The sequence below is a fragment of the Macrotis lagotis genome, chromosome 1, assembly GCF_037893015.1.
Source record: "Macrotis lagotis isolate mMagLag1 chromosome 1, bilby.v1.9.chrom.fasta, whole genome shotgun sequence".
Lineage (NCBI taxonomy): Eukaryota > Metazoa > Chordata > Mammalia > Peramelemorphia > Peramelidae > Macrotis > Macrotis lagotis.
The window spans coordinates 168,112,884-168,130,897 of NC_133658.1; the positions used below are offsets into that span (position 1 = coordinate 168,112,884).

Sequence of the window (18,014 nt, forward strand, 5' to 3'; positions counted from 1 at the left end):
TGAAATGTCACTTAGTTGGCAGTCTTTACATTTTTTTAAGAGGGTAAAAAGATTTTAGTCATAAAAGAATTTTCAGTCATTGAAAAGCTGAGGGAAAAAGTATATTCTTTATATTCTATAAACACCTTAGTTGGTCACGTGGGTCTAGAGATATATTGGGAGTTAAATGTTAGAATTGTGGTTCTGGTATATATCTGTTTAGAAATAAGTGAACTCATGAGATACAATGAGGTCATCAAGAGAGCATAGAGAAAGGGAAAGAGCACTGGACTCTGGGGAACTCATTCATTTAAAGAATGGGTATAGATGTTGGCCCATCAAAGGAGTGGTCAGACAGGTAGAAGGGGAGCCAAAGGAGAAAAGTATCACAAAAACTTAGGGAGATTAGTATCTAGGAGAGAGGGTGGATAGCAGTGTCAAATACTCTTGAGAGGTTAAAAAGGATGAGGATTGTGAAAAGACAGTTGTATTTATCTGTGGGAGAAAGAGCAGTTTCAGTTGCATAGTGAGGTTGGAAGCCAAGGATGTTGAAGCACTCGACGACGTGATAGCATTTTCTTGAGAATCTGGCTATTAAAAAAATAGAAAGTAAAGAAGGATAGCTTTAGAGGGATGGTGGAGTCAAGTGAGGGTTTTTTTAAGAATTGGGTGGTGGTGCTCGATAGAGCACTAACCCTGGAGTCAGGAGGACCCAAGTTCAAATTTGGCCTCAAACATTTGATACTTATTAGTGAGACCTTGGACAAGTCACTTAACCTCATTGCCTTGTTCAAAAAAACAAAAGAATTGGACAGACTGGTGTTGTGTTTTGTTAACTTTTCATATAATACCTATATGACATAGAAAACAGAATCTCCTGGAATTGAAATTTGTGCATTTATGAAGACAAATATTAAAATGTATTACTTTAAAATGTCTATTGTTAGAGAGTCCTTTGTATGTTTTAACCTAGATAGCTGTTTAATTTGCCTGTCTCTCTCTTCCCCACAGTAAAGCATTCCAACTGCTAAAGCTGGCTGTTAGCCCTTGTAACCTAGACTCTGGTAAAATCTGCCCTAACTAGTATTGATACAATAGAAAGAACAATTCACTTGGTGATAGGAAACTTGGGCTTGAGTTAGGCTATTTTCTGGTTTTGTGAACTTGAGCAAGTCCCTTTCTCATCTCTAAAACAAGCATGATTATGTTTTCACTAACCTACCTCTAAAGATGTTGTAAGGACTAAATGACTAAAAATCGTAAAGTGTTATTAATGTAAATTATAGTTATTATTTGGACTAGCTGCATTACTTGGACAAATCACTCTGATTCTTGATGCCTCATTTTTCCATTTTCAAGATAGATATTGTAATACTTGAATCAGGAATTAAGTGGACTAGGTGATCTTCAAAGTCCCTTCTAGCTGTAAAATCTTATGATTTACTTATCTCATAAAGGTGTCTATGATATATTTATCTCATAGAGAGGTCATGAACACATATAAGGTAATAATTCTTTCCTTAAGTATATATTATGAGCTCTTAAAGGAAGACCTTCTGGAAATATAAAATGCTGTTGCAAATTTTAGGATCTCATTGCTCTTCTATTTGGAAGTTTTTTCCCTTATAAAATTGAACATTTTTTTTTCTCTCCCTCAGGATATCTTAAATACTGTTATAAGGCATTGTCCTTCACGTTTTTTCTTCTTGGGTTTACCTGGTTTTACAATGCTGATAGGAGACTTCATCACTGCTGCATCCAAAGTTCTCAGTACAGACATGTTGGCGGTGAGTATGACAATGCTCAACATCCAAGTTCCCAAGAGAGTGTACAATCGCTAACAAGGTTCAGATTTCTCCACTCTTAACAGGTGTTGACTCATTAGTGCAATGTGAAACTGGGCTCTCAGGGTAGATACCATGGCAGCTGATGTGTGAAATTGTAGGATAAGGTGACATAGTAGTATTGCAAAGGTGTTTCATCAAAAGGCCAAAGTGTGAGAAATCATATCCTCACTAGTATTTCAGCACATTTACACACTAAAAAGCAAGTCTTGGGTTTCACAATCTCATTAGCTTTTTTTTTTTTTAATAATAAATGGAAATGGACTAGATGCTTATAATAAGCACAGATTTCTAAAGATGATGCTATTAAGAACTTTTTTTTTTTGCTAAATAGAGGTTGAGACATAAAACATTTGGTTACTTTAAAATGGTAAAATAATGATTTTTAAAATGAAGGGATTTTTTAAAAAATCATTAAATAGTTATTCAGTAGGGCTTAATATTGTCAAATACTGATGAAAATTTTACAGATAATGAAGATATGATCTGTGCCTTCTTTCATATATGTTGGTTTCAACTTTTGCTCTCTTAGAGTAGTAAATCATTATTACTAAAATTATTTCAGCATTTTTTAATGCTTATGATTACAAGCTAACCTATTATTGTTCAAATTATATGCTGTTTATTAAAGCTAAACCATTATATGAAGGTGGTCATAAATTTGTACTGTAATGTAAAGTTTATGCATATCATTTGCTTGTAATTTTTACATTTTAATGAGAATGCTTGGAAAAACAGCCACTCAGCAAACATTTTATTAAGCCCTTTCTATCTGACAGAACCCTGTATTAAGGGCTGAGAATACAAATGATGAATGTGTGCTCCTAAGGAGCATTCAAGTATAAGATAACCATTTACACCCATAATCTCCTTATTTAATGGTGTTTTTTTATCTTTAAACTTATGTCTTGCTCTTTACTCTTTTCATATCCATCTAAAATGTATTTTTTCTATATAATTTTCCCTCTGACTTGTGAGCTTGATTATTAGTTGAGGGTTTCTGTTACCATTAACAGGAAAAAGCTAAGTATTTTACCATACTATACAAAACAAGTCCCCTGAATCATTTACAAAAATGTTTATTGAAACATTAATACCTAACAGCTTGAATTTACTTTCACACTTAGTTATTTAAAAAAAAAAGATAAAAAAGGATAAGCATGAGGTGGGGAATGATTTAATTATGAGGTCACAGCTGCAGAATAAGAGAGAAGGATGCCAGCTGCTAAATTGGTATTCCTAAAATACAAATCTAGCTGTGTCATCTCCCTAATCAAAAATCTTCAATGGCACCCAATTGCCTCTAGGATAAAGTTCAATCTCCTCAGTATGGCATTTAAAGCTTTTGAAAACCTGCCTTCTACCTATTTTTCATTATTATTTCATTTTATTCCCTTTCATACTGACTGTTTAGGACAAACTAACCTGGTAGTTCTTCATGAAATTAAATCTCTTGCCTCCATGTTCTATACATGGTGTATGTTACCATTTCTTCCCCAATTAATCAGTCAGTCCACAAGAATAAATACTTGTTCTGTGGATAGAGAGCTGGACCTGGAGTCTGGAAGCCCTAAGTTCAAATCTATCCTTAGACCTTTAATTATGAAATCTGTAACTCTGGGCAAGTCCCATCACTTCTCTCTGAGTTTCCTCAACTTTAAAATGAGGATGATAGCAAAAACAGCAACTTCACATCATTGTGGTGGGGTCAAATGAGATGATATTTATAAAGTGCTTAGCACAATTCCTGTCCCATGATGGGCACAATGTAAATGCTTCTTCCCTTACCCTTGCATTTTCCTGGGCCAAGCAGTGTGCTAATTACTGGAGATACAAGTATAAAAAAATCAAAACAATCGCTCCTCATGAGTTTACCTTCCAGTGTCCAACTTTCTTTGAAGTACAGCTCATATAATACTAACAGAAGTCCTTTCCTAATCTCTTCAGTTATTAATACTTTCTTCCTCCAGAAATGACTTATTATTTTGAATTTAATTTTTTGTTGTTGTTCAGTTGTTTCATTCCTCTCAGACTCTTCATGACTCTTTTTTTGGTGTTTTCTTGGCAAAGATACTGAGTTACTTTAATATTTTCTTCTCTAGCTCATTTAGCAGTCGAGAAAACTGAGGCAAAGAGGGTTAAGTGACTTGCCCAGGATCACACAACTAGTAAGGCAGGATTTGTTTATAATTTTTTTTAAATAGCAGTTCTTTTTATGTAGGAAAGAATTGGAAGCAAAATTAATAACCATCAATTAAAGAATGATTAATTTGTGATAGATGAATGTAATAGAATACTACTGTGCTATAAAAAAGGACAAATAACATGAATACAGAAAATCATGGAAAGATATATGAATTAAGTTATTTTTAAGTAAGAAGATCCAGGGGAAACAATTGTACACAAAAATAACAACAATGCAAATAAAAATAATAACAACAAAAAATATTAAAAGTAAACTTTGTAGTTGTGATTATCAAGTTTGGATCTAAAAATAATTGGATCCAAAAAGAATCTCTGTGTGTTTGTGTGTGTGTGTAGCTTGTTATTATTTCTGAGGCAGAACTGGAATTAAAGTCTTCCTGATTTCAGACTTGACACTCTATTCTGTGTACAACCTAGGACCTCCCCCCTTCTCTCCCCCCCCCCCCCCCCCCCCATTCAGGCATGCACAAGTTGAATCCTCTCAATAGTATATAGTCACTTATGGGCAAAGCCCACTTTATTTTTCTCATTTTATTACTTTTTTTTGCCTAGTTCTGTACCTTACATATGCTTAGTAATTTCTAATAAATTGATGGTGGAAAGGGAAGAGTGTTTAATTAAAGAGTGTGACACTTTTATTTAGGACCAGAAATGTGTGTGTGTGTGTGTGTGTAAATTTGAAGGTCATCTGATTTAATTTTCCTTTTTTTTTAAAAAAGTTACAGAATGATTTAGAAAGCATAAAATATGAATATATTGACTAAAGGAAATACATACAAGACTGAATTATGTATCCATATCCATAATAAGAAGATAGGTTAAAATTTGCTATGTTAAAGCACTGGAGAGAATCTAGGGACTTAAGAATTATAATCATGCTTTTAGACCAAACTGAATTCATATCATGATAGATTAATAGTTATATTGTGACTGTATTATACTTTAAAGTAAATTTGTCAGTTAAAAAATTTTAACTGTGCCCCAACTATGTTAGCATATTTTCAAAGCAAAAAGTAACTGAATTACAAAAAATAATTGCAAAGGAAAATTATTAGAAAACTATATCATTGCCTAACAACATGAAAATCAAACAAAAACATAAATAAGAAGTTATAAATAAACAGGCTACTGAAAAACTCCCTAATCAATATGATAGCTGTAAAAAGAGAATGAAAGAGATATAATGACTTTTTTTGTTACTAAGTGTACATTGAATTTTCTATTTTATTTTATTTTTTCATGATTAATGCCAAAACACAAGTTTCAGTTCCACTTTTAAATCCTTGAGTTCTGAATTTTCTCCCTTCCTCCCACCCCAGTCCCTCTTATAAAAGCAAGTTTTTTTGATATCATTTATAAATGTGTAGATATGAAAAGCATTACTACAGTAGTCATGTTGTAATAGTAGATATAACATTCCCCCTTCTCCCCAAAGATAAAGAAACTCAAGAAAAATGCAGTTTAAAAAATGTTTCATTCTGTGTTCAGACATCATCAGCACTATCTTTCAGATGGATAGTATTCTTAATCACAAGTACTTCAGAGCTGTCTTGCTGAGAAAATATAAATCATTTGAGGCTGATCATCAAACACCATTGTTGTTACTTTACATATATATATATATATATATATATATATATATATATTACATTTCTCATTGCATCTGATCATATGTTTTTAACTGAGAGCATCCTGTTCTTCATTTCTCATAACAGAATAGCATTCTATCATAATCACATACCAAAATTTTCCAACTAATGAGCATCCCTTCAATCTTCAGTTCCTTACCACCAGAAAACTGATGCTATAAATACCTTATACAAATGAGTTTTTTTCTTCCTGTTTTTTTTTTAATCTCTTCTGGAATATAGTCTTAGTAGTGGCATTGCTACATCAGGGGTAGGCCTTGTTTTATAGTTCCAGATTGTTGAATCATTTCACAACTTCTCCAATAGTGTGTCAGTATTTCATTTTTCCTACATCTTATCCAACATTTGACATTTTCTCCTTCCATCCTATTAGTGAATCCAATCTATTTCGTACTCAGAATTGTTCTAACTTGCATTTCTAATATCAATAGTGAATTAGGACATTAGGACATTTTTAAAAGATGATTTAAATAGATTGCATTGATAACCTCAGAAAACTGTTCATATCGTTTGATCATTTATCAGTTGGGGAACAACTCTTTTTTTAAAAATTAATTTGACTTATTTCTCTGTGTTTGAGAAATGAGATCTTTATCAGAGAAACTTGTTTCAATTTTTTTTCCACAGTTACTGTTTTGCCCTTTTTCCTATTCTCCAATTCATTCTATTCTCTCTCTCTCATTTCACCCTCATCCTCCTCAGAAGTGTTTTGTTTCTTACTACCCCCTCCACAATCTTCCTGCTCTTCTATCACCTTTCCCCTCTTATCCATTTTTCCTCCTACTTTCCTCTAGGGTAAGATATATTTCTGTTCCCAGTTGAGTTTATTGTCTCTGAGCCTGTTTCTATGAGAATAAGGCTCACTCTTTCCTCCAACCTTCCACCTCTTCCACTCAACTGCAAATGCTTTATCTTGCCTTTTTTAATGTGAAATAACTTATCCCATTCTACCTTCCCCTTTCTCTTTCTCCTACTATGTTCCTCTCTTACCCATTAACTCCATCTTTTTTTTTAAGGTGTTTTTCTTTTGCAAGACAATGGTGTTAAGTGATTTACCAAGGTCACATAGGTAATTATTAACTTTTTGAGGCCAGATTTGACCAGGGTTGTATTCACTGTACCATCCAGCTGCCCCAACTCCATCTTTTTAATGTATTATTTCTTCAAATTCAACTCCCACCTATGCATTACCTATATATGCTTCTCTAACTGCCCCAATAAATAAGAAAATTTATGAGTTATCAGAATCAACTTCCCATGCAATAATATAAGCAAATCAACATTATTAAGCTCCTTATGATTTGCCTTTCCTGTTTAGTCTTTATGCTTTACTTGAGTCTTGCATTGAAGATCAGATTTTTTTTTTTTAGGTTTTTGCAAGGCAGTGGGGTTAAAGTGGCTTGCCCAAGGCCACACAGCTAGGTAATTATTAAGTGTCTGATGCCGGATTTGAACTCAGGTACTCCTGACTCCAGGGCCGGTGCTCTATCCACTTTGCCACCTAACTTCCCCAAAGATCAGATTTTCTGTTCAACTCTGGTCATTTCATCTGAAATGTTTGAAGGTCCCTTTTCATTGAATGTCCATCTTTTCCCTGAAAGAGTATATTCAGTTTTCCTAGGTGGTTGATTCTTGGTTGTAATCCAAGCTCTTTTGTCTTCCAGAATATCATATTCCTAGTCCTATACTCCTTTGATGTAGAGGCTGCTAAATCTTGTGTTATGCTGATTGTAGCTCCACAATATTTGAATTGTTTTTTCTGGACTGCTTACAGTATTTTCTCTTTGACTTGGGAGCTCTGAAATTTGGATATAATATTCTTGACAATTTTTCAGATCTCTTTCAGGAGGTGTGGTGAATTCTTTCAATATCTATTTTACCTCTTGCTTCTAGAATGTCAGGACAGTTTTTCTTGATAATTTCTTAAAAGATGATGTATAGACTCTTTTTTTGATCATCTCCCCATGCTCATTCCCCAGCCTATGATTTGATGTTAACTTTTTGTTAAGTTGATGCTCTGTTTCTAGGGTGGAAGGTACACTGTCCTAAGTAATGGACTTTCTTTTAAGCTTTTTTGCAGCTGTTTAAAGAGATATTTTAGGGATCTGTAAGTTTTCAGTTCTTCCAAGGTCTTATGATCTGAGGAGAAGTTTGTACCATCCTCTTCGTCTGTGACTGACCATAGGACCTGGACCTGTGAGGAGGGTCCCTGCTTCCCCTGGAGCAGCAATCTCTCTTGTGCTTCTGTTCCTCTTCTTCCTGGGACTGTGACCCAGAACTGAGTATGGGCAAAAGAAAAGAGTCCTGCATCAGTGATAGCAAAGAGACCCCAGTTGCCTCCTAAGCTCCTTACTATCCCTGCTCCTGCTGCTGCTGCTGCTGCTGCTGTTTCAGTGACTCCAGAAGCTGGCTCCTGCTCTGAGCTGTGGAGGACTGCACTAGATGGGGCTCCACTCTCACCCTGCTCTGGCAGTTTTCCTGCTGACTTTCCTAGTTGTCCTTGGAAGTTTCTGGGCTGAGAGGTCTTGAAACCACCACCACTGCTACTGACCCAGTCACCCCACTGTCTGATCCTGGATGGCTGGGGCCAGCACAGCCCAGTCTTCCGAGTTATCTTGGGCTGGAAAATTATTTCACTCCATCTTTTTGTGGGTTTTGCCACTCAAGAATTTGTTTTTTTAAAGTGGTTTGTGTGAGAGCTCAGGAGAATTCCTGCTTTTTCTCTGCCATCTTGGCTCTGTACATTAAACTTTAAGAAAGATTAATTATTCTTTGGAGAAAAACTTCCAAACGAATTCACAATTTTTACATCCACAGCAAGATATCTTTAAAAGATATGTATCTAGGTAGGAACTGAAAAGTGGCAGGTTCATATCTTAGTGCCTATCTGTTTTAAAAAAAAAGGAAAATTAATTAGCAAAATAAACACATACATACACACTTCTGTGGGATCAAAAAAAGATTTCATAGAGAAAGTAGAATTTGTTTTGAACTTTAAGGCCTCTAAAAAGGGAGGAAAGAATGAAAGCAAGGAAGACCAATTTTGAAGCTATTGCAGTAATCTAGGTAAGAAACTATCACTTCCTATACTGTAAGAATGTAGAGGTAGAATTTATGAAACTTTGCAATTGATTGATTATGGAAGGATGAGGAAAAGTAGAGATTCCCCCCCCCCCCCTCCCCCCAGTTCCTCATATTGGTGTGAAGTCACTCTGCATTTTCAAAGTTAATCACAATGCCATAGCTCAAGTAGGAGAGACTTTAAGTACAGGACTAGTGTGAGAGCATATGTCTATGCCCAGTGGTCAGTGGAACTTAGTTTGGAAAAGTCAATCTTCAGTTTGAACAAAGGATGATGTACTTTTGTGGTTTCAGAGCTTTTGAAGAGTTTCTCCTAACCTGACCTGAGATGGAATCTGCCTTAGTAGAGGGAGAACCCATACTGACAAAATCACACAACAGCACTTACTGCCCTAAAAAATAATAAGCACAATCACTAGCTAACTGACTGATTATTTCACTTGAAAGTTAGTAATGTAATTTTTTTCTCATATGCAAAAGATTAGGCTTTTTCCCCTCACTCTCCTCGCCCTTTTTTTAAAATTTTGATATTTTCTGTATTCTCTTCTGTGGTTCCTATCTATATTGTAAAACTTGGGCATATACCCTAATGTTTATCAGTTCCAGTAAATAAATGGCAGTCTCTACATGATGGAATATATTCACTGCTATCTCTTCCCTCTCAAAGTAGTCATATATAATGTATTTGATAACCCATTGGTGCATCAGTATTTCTTTCAGATCAACTCATGTTTTATTAAGTCTTGATGATGTTTTCTCCATTTACCCCTTCTCCATTCATCTACTAGCTTCCAAAGAAAGTTATTTGAAATTTTCTCCTTAGTTACACATGATGTACAAATAGTATATATTCAAAATCCTGTATTGACTGTCTTCTGGCTAAGGGTTCATCCTGATGATGTGCTCTTCAAGCAAGTGTATTATGCTTTCATATTCATTTCTGACTACAAGTCAAATGACTTCTTTTTCTGACGATGTATCTTATTTCTTCTTTTGTACTCTAGCTCAACCTTAATGGAATAATATATTTGCACCTGCCATTTTTTGTTTTGTGTGTTACTCTTTCTGTGAGAAATTTGACTGCTGGCCTGAATTTTTAATAGTTCCAAAATGCAACCAACTTTTATTGCATTTATATAATGCAATTTTTTGCTGGTTCTATATAATAATCAAAGCCAGCATATGCCAGGATAAAGTATTGTTTCAGATAAAAATAAATCAGTTTTAAAGAAAGAATATACACATACACATAAAGAATGTACACAGACACAAACAAGTTTAACTCTTCTTTTGTGCTTGTATTTCTAATTGAGACTATTAACAATAAATAAATTCAATTTTATTCCACAAAGTTTGAAAACCTTTGAATCATTCATTCTATTGGTGATATTTTTAATTTACTTTTCTAATATCAATTTAGTAAACCTCTCCTAGATTAAAATTTCAATTTATAAAGAAAAGCAGAGAAAAGGTTTGCATATGAAACTGAACTTTTGTTGCATATATTTCCTACTACTTAACAACTTTCCTATATTTATATTGTGATGATGCTATCTTTCTTTTATAAATACATTATTGCTGTCCTCTTCACCCCAACTCTAGTCCTTTTCTTTTAATAAATAAGCATAGTCATGCAAAACCAATCCATCCTTATGCCATTCCTCTGCACATAGATTCTCTTCTATTTTTATTCATCTAATTCTCCTCTGTGATTTAGTAGCTAGATTCCTACATATTTTATAAGTACAGTAGTAACATTGTGGAATTTCTTTTTCTTTCCCTTTCTTTTTGAGTTTTTCATTGTGTCAGAAGGAGTGATTTTTTTTTCCAGTTTATTTTATAGTGTGGAACTTTACTGAACTTTTTGTTTCATTTCATTTAATTTAATTTTTTTGTTTTGTTTTGTTTTTGCAAGGCAATGGGGTTAAGTGGCTTGCCCAAGACCACACAGCTAGGTAATTATTAAGTGTCTGAGACCAGATTTGAACTCAGGTACTCCTGACTCCAGGGCCGGTGCTCTATCCACTGCTCCACCTAGCTACCCCCATTTAATTTTTTTAGTTGAAATGCTGTAATCCTCTAAATAAACAGATCTTTTTCTTTATCAAATGTACCACTACTTCTAATCTCAGTATTATACTTGACTTTCAATCTTTGTCACCCACATATCAAATCATTTTTCAAATCTTGTCTTTTTTAATATCTACCATTTCTCACATCTAGTACCTTCTCTCCACTCAGATGCAACCACTGCCACAGTTCAGACCTGTCATTTCATGCACGTTCTCCTTATGAATCTCCCTCCATTAACCATGTCACCATTTCACATAGCTGTCAAAATGATTTTCCTAAAATACAGTTCTGACCATGTTACTCCTCTATTCAATAAACTTCAGTGTTAAAATACACTGAACTCCACTGGTTTTTAATGACTTTCACACCATGATTTCAACCTATTTTGTTTGTTCTTCATTTTCAAAAAGGACAAGACATCATAGATGAGGTCTTGACTTTAGTATGAATTAGATTTAAGGGAAGCAGAGTTGTACAAAATCATCAGTCTCATTCTCTTTTCCAGAATCATCAGAATTCAGTGGCAGAACAAAAGACAGGATAGTGAAGGCCTAGGTTGCAGTGGATGACCTTGGTCTCTTTGATGTCTGACCAAGCTCCAATCACTCCACAACTCTTGCTTCCCCAGCCTTCATGGCCGTTGGAACAAATTGTTTTTATCAGCCCCCTTCCCCAGGGGAATGTCTTCAAATGCTTTGGGTATTCATTCCTCCCTCCCTCCACTTCCACTCTCAACTCACTGATGAGTTACCCTTTTGGTTATACTCAACCTGGTTTTTAGCCTGTTTATTGAGATAATTTTACCAAGATTTGGTTTCTGTGCATGTTCCAGCTTCTTGGAAGCCATAGGTGAGAGTTAAGTGACTATGGACACCAAAGGTGTGTGAGCAGCAACTCTCACACCAGAGGTGGTAGTCCCCCTTAAAAACTCCATATACTCCTCTCCACTCATATTTCTAGCTTCACTTTACATTCCTTGCAAATCTCAATTTATCTTGCATATGGTGGTTGCTTAATTAATGCTTATTTATTATGAACTTTTTCCCTAGCCATAGTTATGAAAGTTATTTTCTTGTTTCTTTAATTCACTTACTTCTTAAGTCATATATCCATTTAGAGCTTATATTGGTATATGGTGTGAAATACTGAACCAAGTCTAATTTCTGTTGTACTGCAATCCGGTTTCTCAAGATTTTTGTCATATAGTGAGTCCTTCCAGTAATTGTGGCTTTTAGTTTTATTAATCACTGCATTGTTTAATAATAGACTGCATGTATATGCATGTATACATATATATGTATATAAGTATTTACAACTAAAAGTTGTAAACTTAATCTTTTCCTCTGTTGAACTGCTTTTAAAAACCTGTATCAAATAATTTTATTAATTGATACTTTATAAGACAGTTTCAGATTTGATATTGCTAGAAACCCTATTTTTTCCATTATGACTTGAGAATCTTGATCTTTTGTTCTTTCACATGATTTTGGTTTTGTGTTTTCTAATTCAATAAAATATTCTTTTGGGAGTTTGGGAGAACAATGAATAAATTGTTACTATTTCCAATTTAATTATATTGGTTCAGGTGACTATTAATGATTTCCCAGATATTTAGATTTGTTTTCATTTCTGTAAAGAGCATTTTAGAATTAGATATAGTCCCAGAACAAATCCTTCAAGATGACTCATCCAAGTATTTATCTTACATAGTGTAGCTTTGTTGAATTATTTGTCAATTATTACAGTGAATTTTTTGTTGACTTACTAGGGTTTGCTAAATTTAGCTTTATGTCGATCTCACAAAGTATTAATTTTGTTTTTACTTTTTTTGAGCTTACTCCCTCAGTTGATTGTTACCAAAACAAGCATATATAGCTGTACATCTTTGATCTGCTTTTAATTATAAGGAAAAGATTTGTGATTCTTCTCTAAAAAATACAATGTTTTTTTCTTGGATGCAGATAAATACTACTTACTTATTTAAAGAAGGTTCTATTTCTTTCTATGTTTTCTAATTTTTTTAATAAAAATAGTGTTGTATTTTGCCATGAGAATTTTGATGTATGACCTTATTGATTATACTGTTAAAATAGTTTATTATAGTTGTCTTCTTTATGTTAAAACCACTCAATTCCTGTTTTAAATATAAGCTTTTAATACTATTTCAGTTTTCCAATGTTGTTGTAAACTATTTAATAATTTTTTTAAATTGACATTCATTAGGGATGTGGGCCTACAATTTTCTTTCTCTCTTCTAGCTCTCCTTGTTTTAACTCTCAAGACCATATTTATAAATAGAAATCGTAAGAGTGCCATTTCATTATCACATTGTAGAATTGAAATTAGTTGTTGTTTGAATGTTTGATAGAATCCACTTGTGAATCAAGGTAGTCTTGCTGCTTTTTTCTATGGCTTCATTTTTTCATGCTCTGTTATTGTATTATTTACATAGTATATTTCTTTTATTTAACATTGTATTTTATATTTTTATGAATATTCATTCATTTGTTGTTTTAATAATTTTGATAGTTTGTTATCAATTTTAATAGACATAATTTTATTTTTTTATACCTGTCTTTTTGCCTATAATTTCTTTCTTTTACTTATCTTGCTAACATTTTTGGAATTATATCATTTAGTAGCAAGGAAACTAGATATCCTTTCTTTCCTCCTGTATTTGCTTGGAGTCATACTTAATCTCCATTACATTTGTTATTTGCTTTTGGTTTTAGAAAAGTTTCTTTTTAAAGATAATTTTTATTGATGTTTTTTTTTACATCACCAAAATGTACTCCAGTACTCTGCCAGTCTCCCTCTCAGAGAGTCATAAATACTTAGATTAAATAATCCTTTAAAAAATGAAAGATAAAGATTAATCAATTAATCAGCAATATATATATATATATATATATATTTTAAATCTTCATAAATAATGCTACCGCACCAGTTGACTTCTCAACTTCGCAAACTAAAGCCCTGTTCTTTGGAACTATGTTTTTCCTTTGTAATTTTACAAAATTAACTTTTGATTATTTTCTGATATTTTTGTTTACATTGTTGCATTCATTATATATTCTGTTTTCTTAGCTCTAGTTAATTCATTCTGATTCATTTCATGCATATATCTTTACATGCTTCTCTGTTTTCTTCATATTTGCTTTTCATATAGCAAAGTAATATTCCATTACATTTGTGTACCAAAATTTCTCTACCAAAAATTATCACCCACAGTTGATGGGCATCTGCTTTGTTCTCAATATTTTGTTGTCTCAGAAAGTACTCTAAATATTTTGATGTCTACGTGAACTATCTTTTTAATCAATCATGCCTTTGGAGTCTATACTTAGTTGTAGGATTTTTGGAAAATTTTAGTCATGTAATTTGCTTAGTTCCAAATTGCTTTCCCAGTATAATGCACTTGATTTACAATTCCACAAACAATGCACAATTGTGCCTGTCTTACCTCAACCTAATATTGAATGTTGCCATCTTTTGTCATTATTGTCAGTTTGCAGTGTGAGAAATGAAACAAGTTTATTTCAATTTTCATTTCTCATTAGTAATTAGGAGCATTCTTTCATTTGGTGTTTAAATTTGTAGTTTTTCTTTTGAGGACTATATCTTTGGACTACTTTTCTGTTGAGGAGATACTTATGTTCTGAATATATTTCCATGTATATATAAACAGATATATATTATTCATATCTTTTGGATACTCAACTCTCATCCAAGGAATTTGATAGAAATATTTCTTTTACTTTTAAACTTTCGTTTTTTTTAATCATAGGTATTCTATACGTATTTTGTTAAAAATAATCCTACACTTTTGTGAAAAGTATATGATCGACTTCTCTTATAATTGTTAATGATTTGATTTTTAATATTAAATTCATTTGTGTGTTCAGAATGTATAGTGGGCATAAGGTGTTGGCCCAGTACAATTATATCAGACTGCTTTCTAGTTTTCCTAGTAGTTTTTTATCACGTGAGAATTTCTTTCCCTAAGTACTTTGTTTTCCACTTTGCTTTATGCCAGATTATTAAATAAAATTGTTTCAGATTCTTCCTTTTCTTTCTTTTTAGTTTTTGCAAGGCAAATAGGGTTAAGTGGCTTGCCCAAGGCCACACAGCTAGGTAATTATTAAGTGTCTGAGGGCAGATTTGAACTCAGGTACTCTTGACTCCAAGGCTGGTGCTCTATCCACTGCACCACCTAGCCGCCCCTAATTCTTCCTTTTCTTAATCTGTTTTATTGATTAACTTCTATTTTTTAGTAATACCAAATGGTATTGATGCCTGTTACGTGAGGGCAAGAAGTACTGTTTCCCCCTTTATCCCAACTCTTTTTATTACTTTCCTTTATTACTCTAGATACTTTGCTTTTCCTAATGAATTTTATTTTTTGGTATTGTCAGTTTTATAGCATTTTGCTTCTATAGAACCTAGCCATGATGATTGATTATTCTTCCAGCTGTTTTTTTGTTATTTTAAATTTCTTATGGAGCTCTATGTAGTTAATTCCAATCATATAATTGTACAATTGATAGATTTAAAATATTTTATAAATTTTCATTTTTTTGGAATGATATTTTCCTTTTGGAATTTGTTTCATTATGTTGATTTGCTGTTGATTTTGATGGTTTCTTTTCTAACCTTCAACTTCGTTGACACTATTAATTAGTATCTTTTTCAGATTCCCTAGGATTTTCTGAGTTAATATGTTATCACCAAAATAGACATAGTTTTATCCTTTTTATACCCTTCTCTATGCCTATAATTTCTTTCTCTTAATCTGGCTGCTCTTACTAATATTTTCAGAATTATCTCAAGTATAATAAAGAGAATAGACATCTTTTTCTTTCGCCTTGTATTTTCTGGAAAAGCTCATAGTCAATCATCATTTCATTTGATATATATATATATATATATATATATATTTACTTTGAAATTTATTACTTATTGTATTTTTTATTATATTAAAATACTATACCTTGGAGAATTTTTTTTTAACATAAATGAGTTTGTATTGTGTGAAAGGCATTTTCTCTATAGTCATCTCTATAAGCATGTAGTTTGGAATGTTTTTGTTTTTAATATGGTTAATTGTCTTGATTTATTCATAATTTTGGAGCAGTCTTGTATATCTGTTATAAATCTAACTAGGTCATAATCATTTATTTCTTCAATGAATTGTTTTAGTCTGTTTAAAATTTTTAAATTGATATTCATTAATGACATGGTCCTACATTTCTCCTCCTTTCCTTTATTCATTCCACTTTCTAAATAACAGTTGAAATTCTGAAAATTAAAAAATGATTAATAAATCTGAAACTGAAGACTGGTAAATAATAATAAAATTAGAAAGATTTATTTTCTGGAAAATAAATAAAATAGACTTAACAGTTAAAGAGATTTTTTAAAAAAATATCAAATTATATCAGAAGTAAAAAGAACTTAGAAGAATTAACTACAACTTTCTCATATGTATTCAGACTTTGGAAAATAGGTTCCTTTTCCATGATTGATCATATGTGAATTTGAAACAAAATAATGTAGGAAATGAAAAAATACAATGTTGGGGGAAGGAAAAAAACTTCAACGAGATAGCTACTATGTCCATCTTATTTTTATCTTCTTCTTATGCCATAAAAATGGAATAAATTGATTCTGGACCATCTGTTCTTTTAACTTTTTTCTATGAATCTTGAAAATATTAAGGTTCAAAGAAGAAATTTCCTATTCTTTAAACAGTTCATCACCACATATTTTCTTTCAATTGTATAAAATGGAATTTATAACTTTCTGAATTTCTAATCACAAATTTATATGTCAGATTTAATAATTTTTTTATTTTATAAGAATTCACCTTTTTTTCTTCTGTGAATTTTGGTTGAATATATGCAGAACATACCAAATAAATAATACTTTATTTTTTTTTAAATGGTATGCTATATTTGATTTTTTCCCATTAAGTCTATAGTCTTTTCTCTAAGAAACTCATTATTACATAGAGGCAACCTTGGATTTGCAAAACTATGACAATAGAATGTAAAGTATACCAGATTTTACCAAGTGATAAATACTTTTAAGTATGGTCCTATTGTATCTATTGCTTAAGGATTGATCTAGATTTATTTTCTCTTATGAAAATATATACTACCAAAGTAATTGATCAAGGTTAATTAATGAAGTGTAGTGATCAGTAGTCAGTACTATTAGATACTTGATCTCATTATTGTAAGGAATCCATTCCACCAAAGCAGATCACAAACCACCCAAATTTTATTATACTGTATAATTCTTATCCATGAATTCATATAAATCCATAGATGAATCAAACAATTATTTTGGAGGTGACCTCTCTTTTTTTTAATTGTTCATTTATGCTTTAATTATTGTTTTTAATATTTCCTAGATACTTGTTCAATACATTTGTTTTCCATTTGTTGTACTTTGGAATAAGGGTAAGGACTTGATCTCTGATTTTATTGGTATAGGGATGGCCTAAATAAAGAAATTCAGCTTAACAATTCAGGTTGGCACCATCTTTATACCTAAACATCTTAGAGAATCACCTACATGAGAGGCATCAAATGGCCTATATTAATTAAAGGTTAAGTGACTTTTCCAGGTTAACACAGCTAGTAGATTTCATAAGTGAGATGTGAATCTAGATCTTCCTGGCTCCAAGTTTGGAAGACTACAAGGCTCTATCTCTGTCACTAAAACTGACATATCTTCTTTTTTAGTTATATGTAACGTGAATAAATTTTTACCTTTTTTGCCTCACCTCTAGACTGTAAATTCCATGAGAACAAAGATAGTTCTTTTGCCTCTTTTTGCATCTCCAGTCCTTAACATTGTGGTATAAAAATTTTTGATTGCTTATAACATGTTATTATTGGTGAATCAGAACAAAAATCCACCCAAACCAAAAAAACCTATGAAAAGTCAATATTTGTTTTGTTACATTTTTCAAAGCTTCCAATGTTTCTAAGACTTAGGAAATTTATATTTTTATCCTTTTTTTTTTTAAATTCTACAGGCCCCACGGTCAGAAGCTCACACCATTCTGGGCTCACTTGTTTGCTTTCCCAACATTTATCCGAAAATTCCACTACTTCAGTCAGGTCCTGAAATTGATGGAGTCATCACTGGATCTGAAGACATCAAAGTAAATTAA

At 32.4% G+C, this 18,014-nt stretch overlaps 1 protein-coding gene across 5 annotated transcripts in view; it reads left to right on the top strand.

The window, feature by feature from the left end:
• Positions 1–18,014, top strand: part of RALGAPA2 (Ral GTPase activating protein catalytic subunit alpha 2) — a 374,367-nt gene that overhangs the window by 166,132 nt on the left and 190,221 nt on the right. For all 5 annotated transcript variants that reach the window (XM_074209342.1, XM_074209345.1, XM_074209344.1 and 2 more), the window contains 2 exons: positions 1,638–1,766; positions 17,877–18,005. In XM_074209342.1, coding sequence (XP_074065443.1) covers positions 1,638–1,766; positions 17,877–18,005 — 258 coding nt within the window. The remainder of the gene's footprint in view (positions 1–1,637; positions 1,767–17,876; positions 18,006–18,014) is intronic.